Source organism: Notamacropus eugenii, chromosome 6 (genome assembly GCF_028372415.1).
Source record: "Notamacropus eugenii isolate mMacEug1 chromosome 6, mMacEug1.pri_v2, whole genome shotgun sequence".
Lineage (NCBI taxonomy): Eukaryota > Metazoa > Chordata > Mammalia > Diprotodontia > Macropodidae > Notamacropus > Notamacropus eugenii.
The window spans coordinates 14,941,836-14,966,755 of record NC_092877.1 but is presented as its reverse complement, the minus strand read 5'-3'; the positions used below and the strand labels follow the sequence as shown (position 1 = coordinate 14,966,755).

Genomic DNA, 24,920 nt, shown 5'->3' with positions numbered 1-24,920 from the left:
TAGAGAGAAGGCAGATGGTACTACCTCTTTGTCCATTTTATAGATGAGGAAACAGAGGCTAAAAGAAGTTCAGTAACCTCTAGCTACTACTCCAGTAATGACGATGATGATGAAAGTGAGATGTATTTCTTTTTAAAGACACATGAACATTTCCAAGGCATTTCCCTCGCCTCTGAGTAATGAAGTCTGTCCTCCTTCACAGAAAGGAGTTCCAGATCTGAGACTGGGCTGCTGGTGATGTTGCCCTGTCCTTTTCTTCTGTGATAGCCCAGCTCTAAGGATATATCAGTTCATTTTTTCTCCATCAGAAAGATTCTGGCTAACTTTTCACCTAAACAGAAGAGAATATATTTTTCAGTATTCGAAACTACAGTTGGATGCTGACTGGTGGCTTTTCACCTCTTCTCCTTCTCCAGTGGATTATCCATATGTTATATCTGTCAGAACTGCCTTATTTCATCATTTAGGGAGTCCTCTTACAAAACTATCCTGTCTAGACCTTAAGTTTGCCATCTGAAACTATTGCCAAGCCCTCAGAATTATCTTTTCCCATTGGCTGCACCCATGATTTCAACTCTTGAGAAAATGGCCCTTTTGACACTTGTTTGCTACACTTTTATTTTCTAAAAAATAATGTTAATGCTTTGATTTTTTTAAAAACATCACTCTGATTTCCCAATAATTCTCCTTTGCCCAATTTAGCCTGTTTTGCAACACTGAGGGAAAACTTAAGAAAATAAACAAATGTATTACATCTGATAACATATGCAGGCTTCTGTGCTGATGGTTTACCACCCCTCTGTAGAGGGAGAAGTCTGTTTCCTCCTCAGCCCTCTGAAATCGAGTTTGGTTTTAGCATTCATGTGAATTCTTATTCTTTGGTGTAATGTTTGGCCTAAGCGTGGGATTTTTATGAGTGTGAGGAAAGTTTTCTATTCCACCAGAGACTGGCAGCTTGTTTGTAACTTACAATGTCAGAGGATTGTCTGGAGCACAGGTCACACAGCTCGTGTGCATAGGGAGGACTAGAAGCCAAGTCTTCCTGACTCCAAGCTCAGTCTTCTCTGTCTGTCTTTCATGCTGTTTTTTATTTAACTCTGTGATAATCATTGGGTATAATATTCTCAAGGTCCTATTTTCTTTGCTCTGCCTGGGTTTGTACAACTCTTTCCAAGCTCATTTTTGTCGATCTATTCTTTCGTCACCATCATGTTCTATTACATTAATATTGACCATAGTTTGATGAGCCTTTCCATGATAGAGAGCCACCCACTTTTTTGCTTCTGTTTTGTTTTAACTTTGAGTTTAACACAAGCAAACAAACCGAAAGAATTTCCTGTGTAGAAAATAAGGGGCTTTATATGAAACTGTTCGTCTGCTATGTATAACTTGCTTTTTAAAAATTATATCATAAATTCAACATTCTATTTTCAAAATTGTTTTGCTTATCTGTTTTTCCTGCTGAACTTCCTTTTGTTTGTTTCCTGGTGTATCTTCAGACACATTTCAGCGACTTTTTTTCTTCTTATTTTTGGCAGTCTTATTAATAGCTATGTTTTCCTCACTATCCTTCCTCCCTCAAAAGAAAAATCAACCCTTGGGGGGGTACCCTTGCCTCAAGTTTCTTCCCATGCCAGTTCATTCCCTACCTAGCTATCAAATTGATTTTCCTAAAGTGCCAATTGAATCATGTCTTATTCCCCTATTCAGTCAATGCTAGGGGCCTCCTTTTGCCTCCGGGATGAAATATAAAATCCTGTGCTTGGCTTTTAGAATCCTCCGTAAGCTGGCCCCTTCCCTACTGTTCTTCCTTCCTCGCCATGGTCCTTCCCTCCCAACCTCTTTGCTGCCCTTTGTAGTAGACGTTCCACCCCCTTACTCTGTCCACTTTCGTGTGCCTGGGACCTTCCTCCGCTTTAACTGTGTCTCCATCTCTCCTTCCACTCTCAGCCAAAATCCTCCCTTCGGCAAGAAGCCTTCCCTGATTGCCCCCTGGATGCCCATGCCTTCCCTCTGGTGATTGTCTCCAATTTATTTTCTATAAATTTTATTTGTCCTTCATTTCTGTTTTGTCTCTTCTCTCAGACTGGGAGCAGGGACTGACTGCCTTTTTACCTTTTGCTATATTCACAGCTCTTAACCCAGTGTTTGGAACATAGTAGGGGCTTCATACATCCTTACTGACTGACAAAAAAACAAGCCTAGTTAAGAAAAGCAAACGCACGTCTTTTTCATTTACGAAAACTATAAGTCTGATTCTGCACCTTGAGCCCAGGGTCCCTGTTAGGAGGCGGGCATCCTGCTTCATCGTTAATCCGTCCTCTAGATTCATGGCTGGTCAGCGCATGGATCAGAGTTCTTAGGTCTTTCGAAGCTGTTTTTCTTTGTAATGTAATTGGTTCTGTATAAATTGTTCTCTTGGTTTAGCTCTCCTCACTCTGTGTCAGTTCATGTAAGTCTTTGTAGGGGACTGAAAAAATCCCCTTTGTTATTTCTAATGGCATAATAGCATCCCATTACATTCATAGACCATTATTTCTTCAGCCATTCCCCAGCGGATGGCCATGCTTTTAGTTTCCAGCCCTTTGCCCCCTCAAAAAGAGCCTCTTACTATAAATATTTTGTATATCTGCCTTCGATCTCTTTGGAGCATGGGTCTAGGTCAAATAGGGTTGGGGTCACAGTTCCAAATTGCTTTCCAAAGTGGAACAGTTCCCAGCTTCATCAACAGTGCATTATTAGAAGACCTTTTTCCCCCACAGGCTTTCTAACAATTTTTTTTTCCTTTGGTCACCTTTGCCAGCTTTCCAGTACAGAATGGATTCAGAACTCCCTCCATGTCCTCCAAACCTATCTGTGTTCTCCTTAAACCATGGTGTCCAGAACTGAACACAGTGCTCCAGTTGAGGGGTCCAGTGAGATGATCACCTCCTGCTATAAGTGGATAGACACCAAGCCTTATAGTCATGTCTCGTCCTGTCTGTGACACCTTGGGCACAAGTCACTTAAACCCAGTGACTTAAGATTTTGTTGTTTTTCAGTCATATCTGACTCTTTGTGGCCCCATTTGGGGTTTTCTTGGCAAAGATACTGGGGTGGTTTGCCATTTCCTTCTCCAACTCATTTTACAGATGAGCAAACTGAGGCAAACAGGGTACAGTGACTCACCCAGGGTCACACAGCTGTTAAGTGTCTGAGGGTGGATTTGAACTCAGGAAGATGAGTCTTCCTGACTCCAGGCCCAGTGCTCTATCCAGTGCACCCCCTAGAAGCCCTCTTTATCCCTAGGTCTCCTATTTCTTTGCATCCCCAGTCCCTAGTATACTGCTCAGCACATGTTGTTCAGTCATTTTAGTTATTTCTGACTTTCTGTGACCCGTCCGGGGTTTTCTTGAGAGAGATACTGGAGTAGTTGGCCATTTCCTTCTCCAGCTCATTTTACAAAAAAGAAATTGAGACAAGCAGGGTTATGTGACTTGCCCAGGGTCACACAGCTAGTAAGAGTCTGATGCCAGATTTGAATTGACAAAGATAAGCTTTCCTGCCTCCGGGCCCAGTGCTCTGTCCACTTGGCCACCTGATAACACCTATCTCACATGGATGTTGTAAGAGCTAAATGAAATAACATGTAAAGCTATTTATTTATAGACCTTTAACCTCTATATAAATACTAGGTACTTATTGTTATTTCTGTTATAATCATTATTGAAAGGCAGTTTGTGAAGAGATGAATTGGATGCCATAGAATACAGGAATAGGAGCCATGGGTAGAAATTACAGGGAGACAAATTAACATAAGGATAAACACTGATTCACTCTAGCTGAATAAGCATTTATTAAACACCTTCTGTATCCTAAGTGCTGTATTAGGCGCTAGGAGTACAAAGAGTGGGACCAAGTAGTCCTTTTCTCAACGAGTTTAGTTAAGCAAAGATAGTTAAGGGATAAGTAGTATTATGTTTGTACATCCGTGTGTATGTACTTATGTATGAGTATATATGTGTGTGTATGTGTATATATACTTACCTATCAGCCCTCCCTCACTCCAAACAAAGTCAAGTACAAGTCAAGTCATCATTTCTCTGATGGCATGGTCTTCTTCGGCAATGAAGGACGAACGCACACACATATACATGTGTATATGTATACATGCATACATATGTATGTGTATATACACATGTACACACATATTAACACACAGTAGAATATTTGGGATGGGGTGAGAACATTATCAACTGGAGGCATCAGGAGAGGTCACCCAAAGGTGGTGGCCCTTGCCTTGAGTCTTCAAGGGATCGAAGCACTCTAAAATGGGGAAGCGAGAAGGGAGTGGTGTGTTCTCGGGATGGGGACAACCTGTGCAGAGACACGGATGTAGGAAATGGAAGCTTCTTAGAGCTACCTAAGAGTGGAATGAGTCTCCTGAGAGCCATGGGTTCTCTTTATAAAAACTCTTCAAAAAGAAGCTTGGTAACCACCTGGGAATGTTATAGAGGGTATCTATTTTGATATGGAGTCTTTTAACTCTGAAATTCTGTTTTGGGCCTCTATCCGTCCAAGCCCTGCTATGGAAGTCAAGTCAACCCTAGTTAGAATAAGGCAGGGGTGTGCTGGAGCCCTCTTGAGCTCGCTCTGATTTTTAAATTTTCAGTTGAATCAGCCGTGTTACAAATCAGAGCTTGATTTACGGTTTTGTAGATTTCCTAGCCTTCAGAAAGAGATGGAGAAAATGCAGGTGTGATGTGTGCACATGTCTCTCCCAGATCCCCAGGACCCTCCTGAGTCAGAGGCAGGACCATCAGGATTGGTGCGGGGCAGGGGAGATTTGACCTGAGTTTCTACAGGTTGACTTCCAGGGTTTTGCTTGCCGTTCAACTCTTTCTGAAATACCACCCTTGCTCCTGATTTCTTTGCCTAGACTCTTTGGAAAATGGCATGACGTGTTGTAGAAAAACAAAATGGCACCCAGAATGTTGGCTTCCTATGTGGTCAGTATGTTGAATTCCAGAGAAGGATGACACTGAACAGTCTGTCACACAATCTCAGTCATGGAGTCGGACGGGTCATCCAGGGCCATCAAGTCCTATCCTCACTTGAACATGAATTTCATCTAGAGCATACCCAACCACTTGTCACATAGACTTGGCTTTAGAGCCTCTGATGAAAGGGAACCCACTATCTTCCAAGGCAGTGTCCTAAGGCTTTTCAGCTAAATCCTGGACCTTGATGTAACCCCATCCTGTGTTGGTTTCTGATTCTCATTACCGTGCCAGTTCTGTCTGGAGACATTTAGTTGTTTATACGGCAGCACCGATGTCTGTCCGTGTTTGTAGCACAAAGCTCTGGAGTTCTCGGGCCGTTTTCTTCAGTGTATCTAACACTATTCCAAAGTTAGGGCAAATTGCATCAGCAGTCTGAAAGCTCTTGACTTGGAAGGGTGGGAGCTGGGAGAGGAAGGACTTCGGAACATCCTTTCCATATCAGGGAGTTCACAGGTCAGGAGACTGATGGGCAGGCCATCTTCAAGCAAAGGGTTGAGGAGACCTGAGAGGAACATATTTGATTCAATTCAATAAGCACTTAGGTGTTCATTCATCTAAGGGCACTTTCTGTAATAGCTTTCTAAGCTAGAAAGTCTAAATCTGAATAATAAGGACTAGATATTAGAGGAAAGAAAAGCAACCCGTATCCTCAAGAGGCTGGCGTTGTATAAACTGCTCTGTGATTAGTTGGTAGGATTTGCTATTTGCTTATATGTGTACATGTTGCTCCATATATGCCCCCCCCCCCATATGTGTGCTTCTAGGAGGCAGGTCCTATTTCCTGTTTGTCATTGCAGCCTTGGTGTCTGGCATAGTGCTTAATGATATTCCCTAATTATTATTAATGAATGATTACTAAGTAATTCATTGGGGTGGGGAGACCACTGGATTTCAGACTGAAGGACCCTGGGTCAGAGTCTGCCTTTGATTTTTCTGGTTGTGTGACCTTTTGGAGCGTCCGTTTCCTCATTTGTAAAATGAGGGATTGGTTTGGATGACTTCTAAGCTTCCTTCAGACTCTAAATCTATGACCCTGTGTGCCCGTGAGGATGTAGAAGTCATCTTCCAAAGGCAGGAATGTACCACATTTTCTTTCTACTGGAATGTTATACTATTTGTGTCCTTGACTTATTAAGGGTTTGTTGGGCTGTGACTTGTTAACTGTACAGGGGGAAAAAGAAATAATGCCTTAAAGTGCATTTTCTCATTATTTTTGTTCCTGTAGCCTGGTGTGTCCCCAAATGGCATATTGTTTTTAATAAAAATGGATATCCTTGGAGAAGGAGCAAAAGGCCCAGAGGGGAATGGATTCTGAAGCAGGCTCTACTATACTTTTAACATCTTATAAGGATGTGACTGGGTAGCAGCTAGATGACAAAGAGGAGAGAGGAGAGAGAACCAATGCCTTAGTTTCTTCATTTGTAAAATGATCTGGAGAAGGAAAAGGCAAACCACTCCAGAATCTGCCAGGAGAACCCCCAGATGGGGTCGCAGAGAGTTGGACACGAATGAAAAATGTTGGAACCACAACAGAAAAGATATGACTTGGTTTCAAGCAGAAGAAATCATTAACTTGGTATACTTGAACTCATTGTCCCCTCTAGAATGCCTTCAGTCTGTAGGATCATAGGTTAATTTGAAACACATGGGGGAAATGATTGGAATATTTTGTGGTGTTCATTTTGTACCACTCTGCTCCGACCCACAAGAGGAGAAAAAGTCTTTATATCTCTCCAAGTGCTGAGGAAGCGGGGGAAAGGCTGGTAAAAAATGGAGGAAGATTTCTATTTGCTGTGAGGAAAAGGATCAAAACTTTCAAGTTGTTGTTCCAGAAAAGACTTGAGAACCCTTGGACAGCAAGGAGATCAAATCAGTCAGTACTTGAAAAGATTAATTCAGACTACTCACTGGAAAGACATGCTAAAGCTAAAGCCTGCATATTTTGGCCACATAATGAGAAAACAGAACTCATTGAAAAAGACCCTGATGTTGGGTAAGATTGAAGGCAAAAGGAGAAAGGGATGGTAGAGGATGAGATGAGTGGATAGTGTCACAGAAGCAACAGATATGAGCTTGGACAGATTTGAGGATATTAGTGGAAGATTCAAGGGCCTGGTGTGCTTTGATCCATGGGGTCACAAAGAGTCGGACATGACTGAAAGTATGAACGCCAACAAAAGCTTTTTGAGAATTAAGAGGTAGGAAGGGAAATGGGCTTCCTCATGCCAGATTGTGTGCTAACTCCTGGGACATCTTTAAGGAGAGGCATTTATACAGTCAGCATTTACTAAGTGCTTTTTTGTGTGCCAGCCAGTGAAGGTAGTAGACAAAGCATGGGGAAGACCTGAGTTAACGCTCTGTTTCTGACTCATACTGTGTGGCTTTGAGGAAGTCACCTAGTGTCTCAGTGGCCCAGAGGACTCTCTTAGCATAATAGCTGCTGAAATGTATTGGCTGAGGGGGTTTCCTAAATCAGTGAATCTTAGATACGTTCCCCCCTCCAAAATGGCAGACACATCATGAAGCCCTGAGCTCCGTGAGATCAGTGACTTCTCTTTTAGTATCCCCAGACCATAGCAGATGCTTAATAAATATCCTTGACTGACAACGACAGGGCCTGCCTTCAAGGAGCTTACATCCAGACTTATTGGGACATCAGAGATCCTTTCCAATTCTGAGTTTCTGTGATGTTGGCTGTCTCCCCGGTCTGTTCCTAGGCACCATTTCCCATAGAAGCGCCTACATATCTTTGCCCTCAAAAAATAAAGAAAAGGAGAGTACTATTTGAGAGACTGCACAGAGTCTTGCTAATTACAGGTTTATATACTGGAAAAAGCATACTAATTAGACTGAATCTTCTTGGGCTGGGGGAAGGGGATTTAGGAGAAGTGCTCAGTGTCCAGCTGGTTCAGGGGGATAAGTCCTACAGATTTCTGGAAGGCAGGATGTCTTCTCTGGTTTGGGGTGGCCTGCCTCTTCCCAGAACCCCTTTCCTTGTCTCTCCTTCCTTGGAACTTAGGAGTCGGAGCCCAGTCCCCTTGGGTTTCTTTCTGGTCTTGGTTCGACGTTGTGTTTTACTCTCCTTTGTTTTGTTTCACTGGAAGTCCTGGAGTAGTTAGAAGCACGTTCCTTCTTGACTTCCCACTGTACTTCTACACCTCTTTATTCACTTTCAGGGTAAGGTTGGTAGAAATTATTTGCTTGGGTCACTTAGTAACTGGATAGTCCATTGCCTGTGCCCTGGTCAGTGAGACCTGTGGGTTGTACATTTAATGCCAGGCATCTGAACTCCAAACCCGTTTTTTCTTCTTCTGGAATTGTCTCTTTTTTTTCCTTTTCATCTAAGGAAGATGTTTCGCTACTTGTTTCTCGGCCATGTATAATCTTGGGCAAATCACATTACGTCCATCTGACCCTCCAGTCTCTCACCAGTCAAATGAGGGAGCTAGATTGGATGGCCTTTGAGGTCCCTTTCCGCCACAGCTGGGTGATTCTGTGTATGTGTTTGGTTGGTGATTCTCTAAAGTGAGGAGGGCTGGACCAGGTGGTCCAAGTGGTCTCTGGGTCTCTTCTTTGGTGCTGTATTTGTCATTCTCTAACAGAAACACTCCCTCTCCGCCCTACCCCACCCCCACCATCCCCTTTGCCTTTACCAAGCTTTCCCCTCCTCTTTCATGTTTGCTACTTCTTATCTGATGTGAGTTGGGAAACCAGAGACCAAACTTAGCAAAAACTGTGTGAAAGTTATTCTTGCTCTGAGTGAGGGCCCAATATATCATAGGGCACGGCTCATGACTCCGATCCCCAGTTTGGTGGGTTCACAGGCTCAGGGCCGTACCGAGAGTTTGGAGCTTTGGCGGGAAGCAGCTAGAGGCGGTGCACAGAGCCCTGGATGTGGAGTCCAGGAGGCCTGGGTTTGAATTCTGACTGCTCCTGACTCTCTGTGTGGCCTGGAGCAGATTGGTCCCCCACTCTGGGCCTGGCTTCTCCTCTGCAGAACGAGGGGAGTGGGTGAGATTATCACCCAGTTCTACATCCTGAATTGTGGCAAGTTGGTCAAGCCGGGTCTTGAATTGCTTGGGACTTGAGTGGTGACCAGAGTCCAGATTGGGCGTCTGGGAGACTTGAGTTCAAATCCCACCTCAGACACTTACTAGCTATGTGGCCTTGGGCAGCCTCTCTCAGACTCAATTTCCTTATCTTAAAAATAGAGATGATAACTGTGTGGATGATGGCCCCATGAATATATGGCTATGATGACCTCACAGGGTTGTTTAGGTTTCAGGTGACGCTGAAGTATATAAAGTGCTTTGTAAATCTTAAGGTTGGTATATAAATGTCATTTGTCGTTATTTTCCTCCCCCCCGCTTCCTGCAGGCTACCTGGTCCAGGCATGACTGGGCCAGTGAGCAGTAGACTGGGGTCAGGGCAGGCCTGGGTAGAACTGATTAGATAAGCCTGCTCTTGATCATCCTCAATGAGTACATCAGGCGATGGGCACGTTCATTTATTCATTCAGTCATTCTCTATTTATTGAGGACTTACTCTGTGCCAAGCACCGTGCCATGCCCTGGGGATCCAGAGACCAACATGAAATCATCCTTGCCCTCCAGAAGAGACTGAATGTTGCCCGGTCTGTCTAATCAGGGCTGTGAAGGTTTACAAAGTGCCTTTGACGTAGCTACCCTAGTGGGAAGATGGTTCAGTGATCATTCCTCCCATTTTACAAATGAGACATGTTAAAACTGAGAGGGTTCAGTGCTTTATTGGAAGCCATGCAGCCTCAAACCCGGGTCTTCCAGCTCCCTGCACCCTACTTACAGCCTTGGTTCCAGTCCCACTTTGGTCTTTCACTTTTCTTTGCCTCAGATGCTTCTGTAAAATGAAGGCATCATCCTGGAGGACCCCTAAGGGCTGTCCTGGCTTAGAAAATCCTTTTTGGATTCCGGGATTTATTTGAATGAAATCAGGGCAGGTCTTTGTTTGAGGGTACCTACTGGTCACAGGAGGGTTTCCTTTCCAGGGGTTCATGTCACCACTCCTAATAGTTTTTTCTCCTTTCTCCCTGACAAGGGTGAAGTTCCCTCTGGGAAAAAACAGTGGGGCTATGGGGAAGAAGCCTTTGAGAGAATCCCTTCTTTCAGAATGACAGGGGAACCGTGGGAAAAGGGAGTCGCAGGCCTCTCCTTGAACTCGATCTTGGGTTCTCAGGATTCCACTCATGGCACATGCCTGCCTAGCATTCCCCGGCCCGGGCAAGCTCACATTCCAGATGAGCCATCCCCTCCTTCCCGTGTGTACTCAGACTGCCTCGAGTGGAAGCCTGGCTTCTGAGAGAGACTTGATGGAGGAGCGCCCCGGGCATGTTTCTCGTGTGAATAATTGTTTCAGGTTCAAGTCCCAGGTCAATACCTGAGACTTTGCTTGGTCTCGCCCACCTCCCCCATCACTGTCCATGTGCTTGGGAGTGCAGGCCTTTCCTAACACCCTCGATTTAAGATCCCAATAAAGGTTGTTAATAGCCTGTAATGACTCAGGAATTAGCTTTACAAGCAAAAGAGTGAGGAGAGGAAATGAAATATATCTCTTCTTAACTCCATACTGGCCAACCTGAAGCAGCTTAAAACCCCAGGGGCATTAGCAGGAGAGTTATGTTTTCGTTTTAAAGATTGTGGATTAACATTGGAATTGTTCTTGCAAACTCGTAAAGATGAGAGTCCTGTAGCTTCTCCATCTCCCTCTAACTTCCATGAGCATCCCCCTGCCGTGTATCCTCGGGCAGCCGGAAGACGTACAGGAAGTTGTGCAAGAGATGCTGTTTCTTTCTTTTTCTTTTTTAATAATTCTCAGAAAAGCTATTCCCTTTTCTTCTCAGCGTTAGGTCTGTAGATGCAAGATCCGTCCCAGGCAGACTCCGGACACTCTGTGGCCGGCTCAGGGTCAGCCTTTCTTACTCTATTTATTCAGAGCTACCACACCTCCTTCATTTGACTCCAGAGGAAGGGTTCTCAGTTGATAACTGTATTTCAGTATAACTGGTGTCTGTTGCAATCCTATGTATTTTATTGTAAGTATTTAAAATTATTAAAATGTATTTACTAGGAGCGGGAGTCCACCGGCTTCACCAAATGGCCCCAGGAGTCCAGGATACAAAAGAAGGGGAGTATGGAGCTTCCAAAACCTCAGAGCCTTTTCTTAAGAGATAGTTTGGTGTGTGGCACTTTAATGTTTGTGAATCAATATATGTGTAAATTATATATTATTATATTAATATAATATGTTAATTTAATATATGATACAAATAATATGTTATTATATCACTTGATCCTCTAGACCACCCTGTGAGACAGGTGCTGTTTAGCAGATGAGAAAACTGAAGCAGAAAGACTTTAAGTGACGTGCCCGTCACTACAGCTAACAAGTGTCCATGACAGGATTTGAACTCAGGTCTTGCTGACTTCAAGTCCAGAGGTCTATCCACTACCATACCTAGCTGCTTAACTATGTCGTGGGTAGAGTGCTGGACTTGAGAGTTAGAAAGAAATGGGTTCAGATCCCACGTCTGATACTTACTAGGTGTGTGGCCAAAGACGAGTCATGGAATCTCTCTTGGTCCCAGTTCCTCATCTGAAAATGAGAGGGTTTGGGGCAGATGGCTTTTAAGGTCCCTTTTCTAAATCTGATCTTCTGACTTGTGTAAATCTCAGTTTTCTTATAAAAGGGAATTCTTTAAGATAGCAGCTTTCATAAAGTTCTTGTCAGACTGAAGTTAAGTAATATCGATGAAGGTACTATGTGAATTTCAGTTTGTTTATTATAATTATTATTCTGTATGATTTGTCGGTGTAGAGAAATCAGGAAGACCTGAGTTCACGTGCCATCTCAGACCCATCCATGAACAAATCACAGAGCTGCTCAGTGTAACAGGCAGCTCCTTAAACTAAATGGTGCAGAGAAGGTGTCGACCTTGCAAGGGTAAAGGGTGTTTCCTCTGCTGGGAGTTCCCATCACGGGTCCAGTCTCTTTTCCTGGCCCTCCTGTATATTAAGTCCTCAGCGAGGTGCAAGATTACAGTGTTAGCATTAGGCAGTGTAGTGGAAGAAGCCCTGGATTCAGAGTCTGAGGACTTGGGTTCAGGTCTCAGCCCTGCTACCTATGTGATTGGCCCAGTTATTTAAATCCTCGGGCCTTGGGATCCTCACGTGTAAATGATCATTTTTTGATAATTCAGAAATCTGGGATCCCATTTGGCCCCCATGGATCACCTGAGGTCTCTTCTTACTGGTTAGTCTGTATGCTCCTTGAAGGTAAGGATTGTTAGTGGGTTTCTTTGCTGGCTCTGGCTCCCAAGATTCTGTGCCAGGCCTTCTCTTTGAAACAGCGTGTTTACAGCCAGGTGTTGGGTGGTGGCAGGCTGTTTGTTCACTGGGTGACGCTAATTGGTCTGTATTTTTACGCCCTGCTTCCACAAATGCAACTCAGCAAATATTTATTAAGTCCCTGTTCTGTGTCAAGCTGGGGAGTAAAAGGTAGACATTAAATAGTTCCTGCCCTCAGTTGGCTTCCTTCCTCCTCTTGGAGGGTGGCATGCATCTAGTTCCTGCCCGGTGGCCCAGTGGTGCCCAGCTGTTTCCCTCCGTCTTTCAGAGGTAGCAGAATGACCACAGCTGGTGGAGCCAGGTGCTGGTGAGGGATGGTAGTAAAATGTGTGGGAGCCATTGAATCTCGGTCCAGCAGCTGTTCTCAGGATTCATCGGCTGGAAAGCCCCAGCTGGTTTCCTGTAAGATGAGGTTTGCTCAGCCCAGGACTTGTAAATGAAATCTTGCCCTTTCCTTCCAGGCATCTGCTGAACCAGCGGCTTTGAGGAAAGAGCGAGGGTCACCATGGGGTGGTGGCACCGGGCAGCAGATGACCCTTTCAGGTCAGAACCCAAAGGACTTTGAGAGGAGAAGAGGAGGAGCTGCCCTTTCACCTGAACCTATGACCCGAGGCTCTCCTCCCACCCTGTACCTGCCCATCGAGTTCCACAAGATGGGCTCCTTCCGAAGGCCGAGGCCCCGTTTCATGAGCTCTCCTGTGCTGAGTGACCTGCCCCGCTTCCAGGCTGCCCGCCAGGCCATGCACCTCAGTTCCAATTCAGCCTGGAACAGGTGAAAGAGGGAGCTGAGGGTCGGGGAGCCCTTTGGGAAGGGGTCTTCTGCTTTCCCCTACATTGCTGGGAAAAGGCAGCGAAATTTCCATACTTGAACTTGAGTGGGCGAAGCTGAGGAAGGGGACTTGCTGCTAGTTTCAAAGTCTGTCTCTGAGTTCCTGGAACCCAGAGGAGGGTCTGGCACCAATGAGGGTTTGTTGATAGCTGACTGCTACTTCAAACTATGTGCTTTCCTAAAGACCCTAATGGGGGCATAAATACGGGCTTCTTGGGGGAAGAAAAGAGCCCAGACATACTCAACCTTAGTCTGATTTTTCTTGGAGAACAGCAAGGTCATTGGAACCTTGGCCATCCTATTTGCCTCCATGCTAACCTTGGGCAGAATCCCTTCAGCTCCCTCTGCCTCTGTTTCCTTATATCTAAAGTGAGGGAGCTTCCTAAATTTAAATCTGCAAAAGCCCCAAGAAGCCAGTGGGTCCCACAGTCCTTCTTTAAAAAGGGGGAAAACCAAGGGTAAATGATTTGCCCAGGGTCTCCCAGGGAGGAAATGTCCAAGGCAGAATTTGAACCTAGGCCTTCCTGAAGACTCCAAGGCCAGAATCCCACACCCTAGGCCAAGCTGCCTCTTACTTCTGTTGGTTTTTTGTGTTTTGGACCAGACTTATGATTCTGTAGGTGTAGGGAGCTCCCAGTGTGCCAAGGCAGTTTAGGCCCTTGCTTAACATCTTTGAATGGATTAGAGTGGTCTGGGCCATTGAGACTTGCAGAATTAATTCAGGTTAACAGGTGTTTATCAAGGACCTGGACACTAGTGAGACAAAGACAAAATGGAAGCCAGGACCTGCCTTCTAGAAGGTGATCTGGGAGGTCCCTTTATCCTCAGAGGTCTATGATCTTGTGGCCTGTGAGTCACCATAGACAAGTCCCCTCATCTTCTGTGTCCCATGTTCCTCATCCTCTTCCTACCTGCCTTCCAGGGGATGTGTGAGGACAGTGCCTTGTTAGTCTTAAAGTGCCATGGGAGTGGGAGCTCTGGGCCCTGGTTATCACAGGCTTTAGGACTAGAAAGCACCCTAGAGACCATCCAGTGGTCACTTTACAGAGGAGGGAACATAAGCTCACAGAAGGAACGGAGCTCTCTCCCTGGGCTGTCATGGGAGGAGTGTGGTGATAATGGGAATTCACACTGATTCAGGAGTGGGAGAGCTTGGGTTCAGATGCTGTCTGAGCCCCTTTGGATCCTAACTTTAGAGCCAGAAGGAACCTGAGAGGCCACCTAGCCTACCCCCTTCATTTTACAGATGAGGAAACTGAGGCTTGGAGCACTGGAGTCTCTCTCCCTCCTTTGATCCTGGCTGTGCCCTCTGTGACCATGGGCATATTGTCTCACCCTCCAGGCCTTGATCTCATATGTAAAATGAGGGGGTTGGACTGGACAGACTTGGGGGTCCATTGTGCTTCTCGGTCCACGATCTCCTGGGAAGAATGAGGGAAGGAAGAAAGGACTTGGAAATGAGAAGACCTGGGTTCAGATCCCACCTCACACATTCCCTGTATGCCTCAGTTTCCTTGTCTCCAAAATAAGATCCCAGGCCAGTAGGGGTGGTTTGAGTTCTAACCCTTCTACCCCTTTGGCCTTGAGTTGGTGCCATGAGGTCAAGCACTTGGGGGTGGGGCACGTTAGGTGGGGAAGGGAGAGAGTAGGGAGATCTTTTGGGTTGTTGTTGTTTTATTGAGATGACCCCTTGTCTTCCCTGGGCAGCGTCCAGACTGCAGTGATCAACGTGTTCAAAGGAGGAGGCCTGCAGAACAATGAACTGTTCCTGCTGAATGAAAACATCAGGTATGACACCATCACTGACTTCCATGAGCATGAACTGGAAAGGGGGGAAGGTTCCCAATGAGGAGTTCTCTGAGAAGTCCTGGGTTCAAATCCCAGCTCAGATCCTTACTAGCTTGGAGTATGTGTGTGTGGGGTGACCTGGAGTAATGCCATTTGGGTTTGAGTTGTGGCTCTGCTGTTTGGCATATGTATATGTATATATGTGTGTGTATGTGTGTGTTTATCTATGTACATGTATGTGTATATTTATAAATATATAAATCTACATCTGTTTGTGTGTACATGTGCACGTATGTTTATATGCTTCTACATGCATAGAAACAGATCATAAACTATAAAACCCTGTAGGATTGTGAATTTTCAGTACCCAACCTGTGCTGTGCCACACAAGGTCCTGAAATCCTCAAAGCCAGCTCATTGTGATGCCCAACCAGACTGCTGGTCTTGAAGAGTGACTGGTCGAGGTCATCATGTTAAAGTGGCCATCACTTTCCCTTGGATGTATCTTTTTTACCTGCTTTCCTGCAGGTGATAAAAACTGAAATTGGGATTGGGAAGAACAATGAGTAAATCCTTTAATCAGGTCACTGCTAACATGTCTGTGTCTGTAATTTGGGGGTTGGACTTGTACGGGGAACCCCTAATTGGGAAAATTCCCCCCACTGGTGAGGTCAGCACTGTCACTTGTAATTTATCATCTTAATTTTTTTAATTTTATTTTATCTTTCATTGAATAAAAATTCACCTTCTCTCCCCCCACCCCCCGCCCATGCTTTGAAAAAAGAAAAACAAAATCCTTGTAACATAGACATAGTCAAACAAGACAAATTCCGGCATTGGCCATGTCCAAAAAATGAGTAGATCAGGTCTGTGTCCAGAGGTGGCTAGCATGCTTCCTCCTGGGACCTCTGGAATCGAGGTTGGTCATTACACTCATCCAAGTTTTTAAGTCTTTCAAAGTTGTTTGGATTTTTTTTTTAATATAAATTTGGTTCACTTAGAGTCCTAAAGAGTTGAATGAAACACTGAGGTTAAAGTGATTTACCTATGGTGACCTTGGTGTAGCATATAAGCACGTCAGAGGTAAGATTTGAATCTAGGTGTCCCTAGTTCCAAGGCCGACCCTTTATCTGTTCTCCTTCCTTTATAATGAAAGCTCATCGTTTCTCCATTTAAAATATCTGCTTTTTCTCTATCAGAGCTGTTAAGTATGTCCTCTGTGTTGGCCCATGAATAAATGACTATAGGTTTATCCTCCCACTGATCATTTTCAATTTCATTCTGTATAGAGAAGCATGGAACAGTGGAGCCAGAAGGGCCCAAGGCCGTTGTCTGCTCCAATCCATTTGTTTTACAGATGGGACACAGAGGCCCATGGTGGCATCATGTCACCAAGTTGTCCAGCGTCTCCAGGCTAGCTGGTGGCGAAGACCAGATTGCTTGGCTCCCAGTGCAGAGTTTTGCCATCTTAGACTCACCCCAAGTCCATTTTCCATGATACAGGAGGGTCCCTTCACAGGGGCCTGATTCATTACTGTCAGCACTGTGGGAACGGGTTCTACGTTGGCGGCAGGGACTATCTTGCTTCCACATTTATATTTACAGCCGCTGGCACAGTGCCTGGCCCATAGACAGCGCTTGCTAAAGGCTTACTGACTGACTTGATGGATTGATTGAAATCACCCTCCCGTGCACACCTAGCAGAGATTCCCACGAGCTGATTTTTTTTTTAACTTAGGGCTGTCCCAGTCCCTACATGCAGGCTTCCAAATAGAGCTTGTATCCCAGAGTCCACAGTTTTATTCTTGTCATCAGCCCAGAGGGAGCTTGTCATCTGGGGGAAGGGTTAACCAGTGACTACAGACACTGTGACTCTGTCTTTGCTTAGCGCCATGTCTGAGGGATGGTGGCCAGGGAATACTGTCTGGGGCGCTTAGTATTGCTTTCAGCTGTGCTCTGGTCCAGGGGGAGTAGGTTTGTCTTTTAAAGAAATTAAAACTTTCCTTGCACGTGCCCCCTCCAAGCTCTCCAACTCTGATCTGACAGGGGTTGAAGCAATCCTTCCATTGCCCAGAGCAGTTCCTGGAAAATGGAAAATCGGCGCAGGCATGCATGCCGAGCAGAGGTCTCAGGCTAAATAAAGTGTGTTGGCATGCACATGTGTCCACATCTGGAAGTACCCATGCTCAAGTAAACACAGCTGCCTTTATTTTAGCAAGTAAAACACTAAAGCAAAAATAAGACTCTTCTGTGACTGTGGGGGATGTAAGTTCAGTTGGATTTTTCTCCCCCTATTTTTGAAGACTTACCCAGCACAGTAGCCCCCATAATTCAGCTGGCTGGAGGGAGAAGGGAAGGGACTCTGGGAAGTCTCTGGAGGTTGGCCTGGGGAGAGGGGGTTCTAGCTGGTTCTCTTCGTGGCATTTTGGTTTTGAGAAACTACAGGCCTGAAGCAGAGAAGGGATGACTAATTGCTTTGAATATCTGGGTAGTTCCAGAAGAAACAGTACAACCAAGGAATCATCACCTAAACCAGGCGTGTTTAGCGTGGAGAAGGCATTTTTCACAGAATGACTCTTTCCCTTTCTTCCTCCACCCCTGGGATCCCCAGGCTTCTCTTCTCCATTCCTTGGATTTTCAATCCTCCTATAGTTTCTGCAGTTGATCAGCGGCCTTTCTAAAATGTGTTGCCTAGAACTGAACACAATTCCCAATGTGATCTGACTGGGCAGAAGACCGTGGAATTATCACCTCTTAGTCCCCAGTACTAGACCCCAGCTAGATAGGTGGTGTAATAGAGTCCCAGACTTAGAGTCAGGAAGAACTATGTTCAAATCCTGCCTTAGGCACTTCCTCACTTTATGACCTCTGGTCAAGTCTATTAAAACTCCCTAGATACTCTTTCAGATGAACTGTTCTCTAGCCATCCCTTCTCCATTTTATATTTGTGAAATGGACTTTGGGAACCCAAGGGAAAGATTTTACATTTATACCTATTAAATTTCATCTTTAATTAGATTCAGCTGTATGTCAAAAAAAAAAATCTTTCTGGTTCCTGACTCTGCCTTGAAGTGTGTTAGCTTTCCCTCCTAGTATTGGGTCATCTGCAGACTTGATAAGCCATTACCCAAGTCATTGTTAAAAGCATTAAAAAGCTGAGGACCTAGTGCACATCCCTGGGGACCACCACTAGGAATAGATACCCTTACCCACCTATCAAAGAATCATTATTAATGACTTTTCTTTGGGACCAGCCACTCAGGCTCAAACCCACCTACCTCCACTATCCCCTAACCCACATCTCTCCATCATATCCCTAAGAACAGCTTAAGAGATGCTTGACTACAATCTAGACAAACTTTATCTGGAATATTCTCCTTACTTGCCTACCAACTAATCCCGCCATAGAACCTTTCTAGCTCTTTGTGATCACTGCTTCCTTCTCTAAATGTTCACTAACCTTCCCTCTAATATCATTCTACAAAGTTGCCAAGAACTCAAGAAACGCTCACTATTCTCTTCCCTTTACAAAAACAATCTTTCTTCAGTTTTGCTGCACCTCTCCCTTTCTCTAGAGATCAGAGATCACTGACTTTAGTCCACCCTTCACATCCTCCCCTTTTTTCTGGTAACGCAGAATATAGTTAGTTCTTCTGGACCTGAGGTGATGAGGTGGTGTAGTGGCCAAGGCAGAGTATTAGACTTGAAGTCAACAAGACTTCAGTTCCACTTCTGTCTTAGACATTTATGAATTGTGCGATCCTGGACAAGTCACTTAAATTCTCTGTAATTCAGTTTTCTGCTCTGTCAAATGAGAGGGTTGGACTCAGTAGCCTCAAAGATCTCTTCCAAACCCATGATCCTATGTCTTCAATTTCTCAAGTTGCCCTGTCTTATTATCCTTATTTTTCTTGGGTTTTGACTTCCCAATAGCCATTTTTGCTTTGTTCTTAACATTCGAAATAATGCTTTCCTTGCCGAAGAAAGTAAAGGTAAAATAAGAATTGAGTTTTTCTTCCTTATGTTTTCCATTCCACTCAAAGCAGTAGTTCTTTTCTTTCTCTTCTTGGATCCTCCTCTTTTAAGCAGTATGGCTTTCAAAACAAAACACCTTTTTACTATTTCAGTTGAATCTTGAAGAAGAACTTGGTTTCAGGGAGTCATCTTTGAGCTTGTTATGATGGAACACTTCCAAGTGGACAGAGAGCGAGCCCAAAATGGTCTGGGCTACTTCTATCATGGAGGAATTCTTGCTGAGTTTGGATGACCACTTGTCAGATGATGTAGAAGGGACACCAACTTGAGGTGGTTTAGATGCTTTTTGAAGACCCTCCCAACCCAGATCAGAGCAAAAGATCATCTTATACACTTGCTAAATGGCAAGAGTGGAAGGAGCCCTCATCTGGAAGTCTGAAGACCTGGGTTCTAATTCAGCTTTGCCATTAAATCACTGTCTGATTTGTGGGCACAGAAGTGCCCAACTCCCACTTCTGTGCCTCTGTTTCCCCATTTTAATAGTGACCTTTAATGTCTACAGTCTATGGTAATGTCTGTGAAGGAGACACTGGGTGAGATGCCTAACAGTAGAAGACACAATCCTGCCCCGAGAGAAGCTTACAGCCGCATTGGGATGGTAACATAGACATGTGTGAGAGGTTCTGCTCCATAAGACTAAGAGAAATAGCTTAATGCAGTAAACTAGATAACACAAAGTAGTGTGTGATTAGTTGCAGATAGTGAGGGCTGTAGGAGATGATAAGATCACGGATTCAGAACTGAAAGGGACCACTAGGGAGGCATCTAATCCAGTCCCATTTTACAGATGTGGAAACTAACCAGAGACAGGAACTGAGCTATGTCATGGTGCTGTGGGAAAAGTGCTAGGTTTGGGGTCATAGGAGCCGAGTTCAAGTCCTGACCCTGCCATCAGTTAGCTGGGTGGCCTGAGGAGATCATGGCATTTTTCTCGGTCTTATGTTCCTCCACTATAAAATGAATGTTCGGTCCAGTTGCTCTCCTAGGTCCCTTTCCGCTCAGTACAGGTGGCACTAAGTGATTTGCGCTTTGTCACCCAAGGCAGGTGCCAGGGTCCAGACCCCAGCTCCCTGACTCCATTACCAGCGCGCAGAGGTCCCCCATGTCCGCAGCTTAGGAAGGCTTCCTAGAAGAGGAATGATGTGAACTGAGGCTTAAAGTCAGCTTAGTTTATTTCCTGGAGAAACAGCTACTTTTTGTGTCTGTCTGCAGAAGAAAGAACAAGAACACATTATTGTCAGGACTCCGTGACACATGAGGCCAGTCTCCCCTGTCCACCCAAACCCTCACAGGATCATATGATCATAGAGATAGGGTTGGAGGAGATGGCCGTGACCATCGAGGCCCACCCCTCTCTATTTTACAGATGAGGAAACTGAGGCCCACGGTCACGCCGGTGGTATCAGTGGGGAGATAAGAACCAGGTCTGGTCCTGGTGGTGCCAGAGCCAACACTCCTTCCCCTGCCTTGTGCTGCCCTTCAGCCCGATGCCCAGAGATGCCAGTTCAGTTATTCACACAGCCCAGACCACCATAAGGAAAGCAAATCTGTTTTGAGCAAAATGTGTCCTGTGGGATGTTCCAAAGAAATCATTGGTCTATATCACATTATTTAATATTGTAAGTTATTATTATCTTATGTTTATCATCACTTCTGTCTTCCTTCATATTCCTCCCTTAGTCTCTTATTTTCTTTCTTTCTCTTCTCTCTCTCTCTCCTATTCCTTCCTTCCTTCTTTGCTTCCATAAACACATTTAGAAAAAAATAAAAGAGCTGGCCTGTTGCAAGGACCCTGACCTTAGAGTGGAGGAGACCTGAGTTCAAACCCTGCCTCTGATCTCTCCCGGATCTGTGAGCCTAGGCAAGCCACTCTGAATTTACACAGCTAGATGATGGAAGGAGTCTGGAAGACCTGAGTTCAAATGTGGCTTCAGATACTCGCTAGCCGTGTGACCCTGGGCAAGTCATTTCACCACTATCTGCCTCAGTTTTCTCATCTGTAAATGGGAGTAAGAGTAGCACCTACCTCCCAGGGTTTTCATCAGGATCAAATTAAATGTCACAAGTAAAGCACCTCATAAGTCTTAAATTTGTCTATAAATGTTCCCCATTATTATTATTATTTTTTTTTTTAATGTTTAACAATCACTGCCATACAATTGTGATTTTATCCCCCCCACCTACCCCCCACTCCCCCCCTCCCTCCGCACGACTGCATACAATTCTGTATAGATTCTACATATACTTTCCTATTGAGTATATTTTCACTATAGTCATGCTATGTAGTCAGACTAAGATAAATGAAAGAAATCGTGTAACAAATCAGAACATGATACACAAACACATACACATACACGAACATGATCTGTTACATTATGTGAGTGACTTCCGTATTTCTCTCTCTGAGTGTGGAAGGCATTTTGCCTTGAGAACCACCACTGGGATTTATTTTTTTTTTTTTGTAAGAAGTTCTTGTGTTATTACAAAAATCTAGGTCTACCAGAAAAAACTCTCACACACTGTGGTCGTTGCTGTGCATAAAGTTCTCCTGGTTCTGCTTCTTTCACTCAGCATCAGGTCATATAAGTCCTTCCAGGCCTCTCTGAAGTCTTCTTGTTCATCATTTCTTATGGCACAATAGTACTCCATTACATTCATATACCATAATTTATTCAGCCATTCCCCAATTGATGGACATCCCCTTGACTTCCAGTTTTTGGCAACTACATAGAGTGCTGCTATAAATATTTTTGTACATGTGGGACCCTTTCCCATTTTTATGATCTCTTGGGGATATAGTCCTAGTAGCGATATTGCTGGGTCAAAGGGTATGCACATTTTTGTAGCCCTTTGGGCATAGTTCCAAATTGCTCTCCAGAATGGTTGGATGCGCTCGCAGCTCCACCAACAATGAATTAGTGTTCCAACTCTCCCACATCCTCTCCAGCATTTATCATTTTCTTGTTCTGTCATGTTTGCCAATCTTATAGGTGTGATGTGGTACCTCAGAGTTGTTTTGATTTGCATCTCTCTAACCAATAGTGATTTAGAGCATTTTTTCATATGATTATGGATAGCTTTAATTTCTTTCTCTGAAAATTGCCTGTTCATATCCTTTGACCATTTATCAATTGGGGAATGACTTGTATGATTATACATTTGGGTCAGTTCTCTATATATTCTAGAAATGAGGCCTTTATCCCCGAGCTTAGCTGTAAAAATTCTTTCCCAATTTACTATGTCCCTCCGGATTTTGGTTGCATTGGGTTTGGTTGTGCAAAAACTTCTCAGTTTAATGTAATCAAAGTTATCCATTTTGCATTTCATAATGCTTTCTATCTCTCCTTTAGTAAAGAATTCTTCCCTTCTCCATAGATCTGATAAATACACTATTCCTTGCTTCTCCAGTTTATTCATGGTATCAATCTTTATACCTAAATCATGTATCCATTTGGACTTTATTCTTGTGTACGGTGTCAGGTATGGGTCTATGCCTAATTTCCACCACACTGTTATCCAGTTTTCCCAGCAATTTTTGTCAAACAATGAGTTCTTATCCCAGAAGCTGGGGTCCTTGGTTCCCCATTATTATTATAAAATATCTGGCATATAATCATTAATAGTTATATGTAAGTGTACTTCACAAATAATGATTGCTGGACCAAGGGAAGTCAGAAGGGAGTGAGAAACTTTGGAGTCCTGTGTATATGAAACTTCTGTACGCAGACACAGTATTAGAGACCTGGCACAGATGGAAATGCAAGAAATATGGTTTTATTTTCTTTCTAATTCTGATTGATTGGAATGGGAAGCAGCTTCTCTAGCCACATTCCTTCCTCTCTGTGGCTCCCCCAGAGCCGTGCTTTCCCCAGCCCACCCCCCTCACTCTCCTACCCCCTGATAGGATATTTTAGTACAAAATTGACATAGATGAAGCTTCAGGAAATCCAGAGATGAGTTTATATGTAAAGGGCCCAGGACAGGAAACTCAGATGTTCCCCCTCCCTTCTCTCCACCCACCTCTGCTGCCCTTCTCAGAGGGAACAGCCCAGGAGAAGGAAACCCCAGAGGTTTTCAAGGAAAGCAGAGGTTCCAAGAATCAGACTGTGTGCTGGATGGCTCAGAACTGAAACGTGTGTTTGAGTCAGGCAGCTGCTACAACCAAAGGGAAACTCAAGAATCTCTCAAGTTTTCCATTGAGTTATGGGTGTTTGCCAACCATAGAAGTCTTGACAAAGGGGTGGAAGAAGCTTGAAGGTCCAAAACCCCAGAGAGGTACCTTTTCCCTTCAGTGTCTCCCCCACTGACTCCTTATGAGCCCAACCTTCCATCATTTAAGTCAGCGATGGGTAAGGCAGCAAACATGAAGTTATTGCCCTTAGGAACTGACTTTAAAATATACATCAGTTACTTAGGAGGAGAAGAGATAACCAAGGAGGTAGCCAGTGGTCAGAGCACTGGGATTTGGAGTCAGAAGACCTGGGTTCAGATCTGAAATCTTATTTCTTATGTGACCGTGGGCAGTTCACCTCTCCCCTCTGGGATTCAGTTTCCTTATCTGTAAAATAAGAGCGTTTGACTAAATGGCTCCTGAGGTGCCCTCCAGCCCCAACCTGTGATTCTGTGAACTTCCACTCTGAGGAGTAGAAGGGATATGGGGTCCTCGGCTTGGAGCTGAAAGGAGCCAGCCCTCTCATCTTCCAGGCCTTTTTTCCAACCTCTCTCATTAGCACGAATTACTTCATCTGTCCTTCCCAGCTGCCCTAGTAGGGACAAGTTCAGTTTCTCTCTGTCTTTTTCAGAGTGCCTGGCACACAAATATCAGCCTGGTTGTCTCACAGCCTTCTTCTGGCTTCACGCCATTCCTCCTGCGGCTCTCCCAACATCCCCCCCCGCCCCAGCCCAGCTTAGTTCTGCCTGGAGGTAGCTTTTGCATCATGCTGTGCCCTTTTTAAAAGAAGGTTCACACTTCTTTTGGGTTTAATGGACCTTCATGATTTTTCACGCTCAGAAAAGGCCCATAAAAATCAGGTCCATCAGTTGAGGACTAAGAGGATGATGCAGAAATGCTACATTTGGGGGAGGGGGGAAGTGAGGGGATGTGGTGAGCCTTGGGTGGCCAGAGCTGTAGTGGACGAGACCAAGTTGAGCTTCTGGGGCACCTTTAGATCAGAGGATTTTGAGCTGGAGTGGACTTCAGAGTCTCATCCAGGCCCTTTATTTGATAAATGAGGAAACTGAGACTCACAGGGCCAATGGCAGAGATGGCCGAGCTCAGCTTTGCAGCCTGACCGTCCATTTCTACATGCTTTGGATACAGGAATGGATATTTGCCATAGAGAAACAGAGTTTACTTGAGCCAGTTTTGAATGGAGGCGTTTACTTACAAGAAGGGGTGGTTATTCCTGGTGAGTGACATTTACTCCCTGAATTGGGCCTTTCTGGGGGCAAAGATGTCACTGCCTGGGAGTCATCATGCCAGCCCCTTTGGTGGAGAGAGGCAGGCCATGTAAGAGCAGCCTCTAGGAGAGGAACAAGATGTCTGGTGGGGAACTTGGGTGCCTGGCAGTCTCCTCTTGCCACAGGGTGGGGGGCAGGAGGAGGGAGTGATAGAATCCACGTCTCAGATGACTTCTGTAACTGGTTCATGTCTTTTCCCCTGTCATCCCCACGCACCCACACCCAGAAGTGAGAGCCTTCCAGCTGCAAATTAAGCTTATGGTTAGTCTACGTCTAGCTGCTCAGCCCCAGAGCCAAGAGCAGGGAGACCTACGTTGGCCATGACAGTGAGGAGAGAGGCTGCCTGCCTGTGTGATACAACAGGAAATCCTGTAAACAGTGGGGTGG

General features: G+C 44.8%; 1 protein-coding gene across 5 annotated transcripts in view; it reads left to right on the top strand.

Moving 5' to 3' along the window:
- The window catches only part of PRR5L (proline rich 5 like), a 110,211-nt gene that overhangs the window by 32,461 nt on the left and 52,830 nt on the right, over positions 1-24,920 (top strand). For 3 of the 5 annotated variants that reach the window (XM_072619120.1, XM_072619122.1, XM_072619121.1), the window contains exons 2-3: positions 12,883-13,193; positions 14,958-15,038. In XM_072619120.1, coding sequence (XP_072475221.1) covers positions 12,883-13,193; positions 14,958-15,038 — 392 coding nt within the window. Of the gene's footprint in view, positions 1-11,144; positions 11,253-12,882; positions 13,194-14,957; positions 15,039-24,920 lie in introns of all 5 variants that reach the window. The other 2 variants (XM_072619119.1, XM_072619118.1) reach the window with 1 other exon arrangement.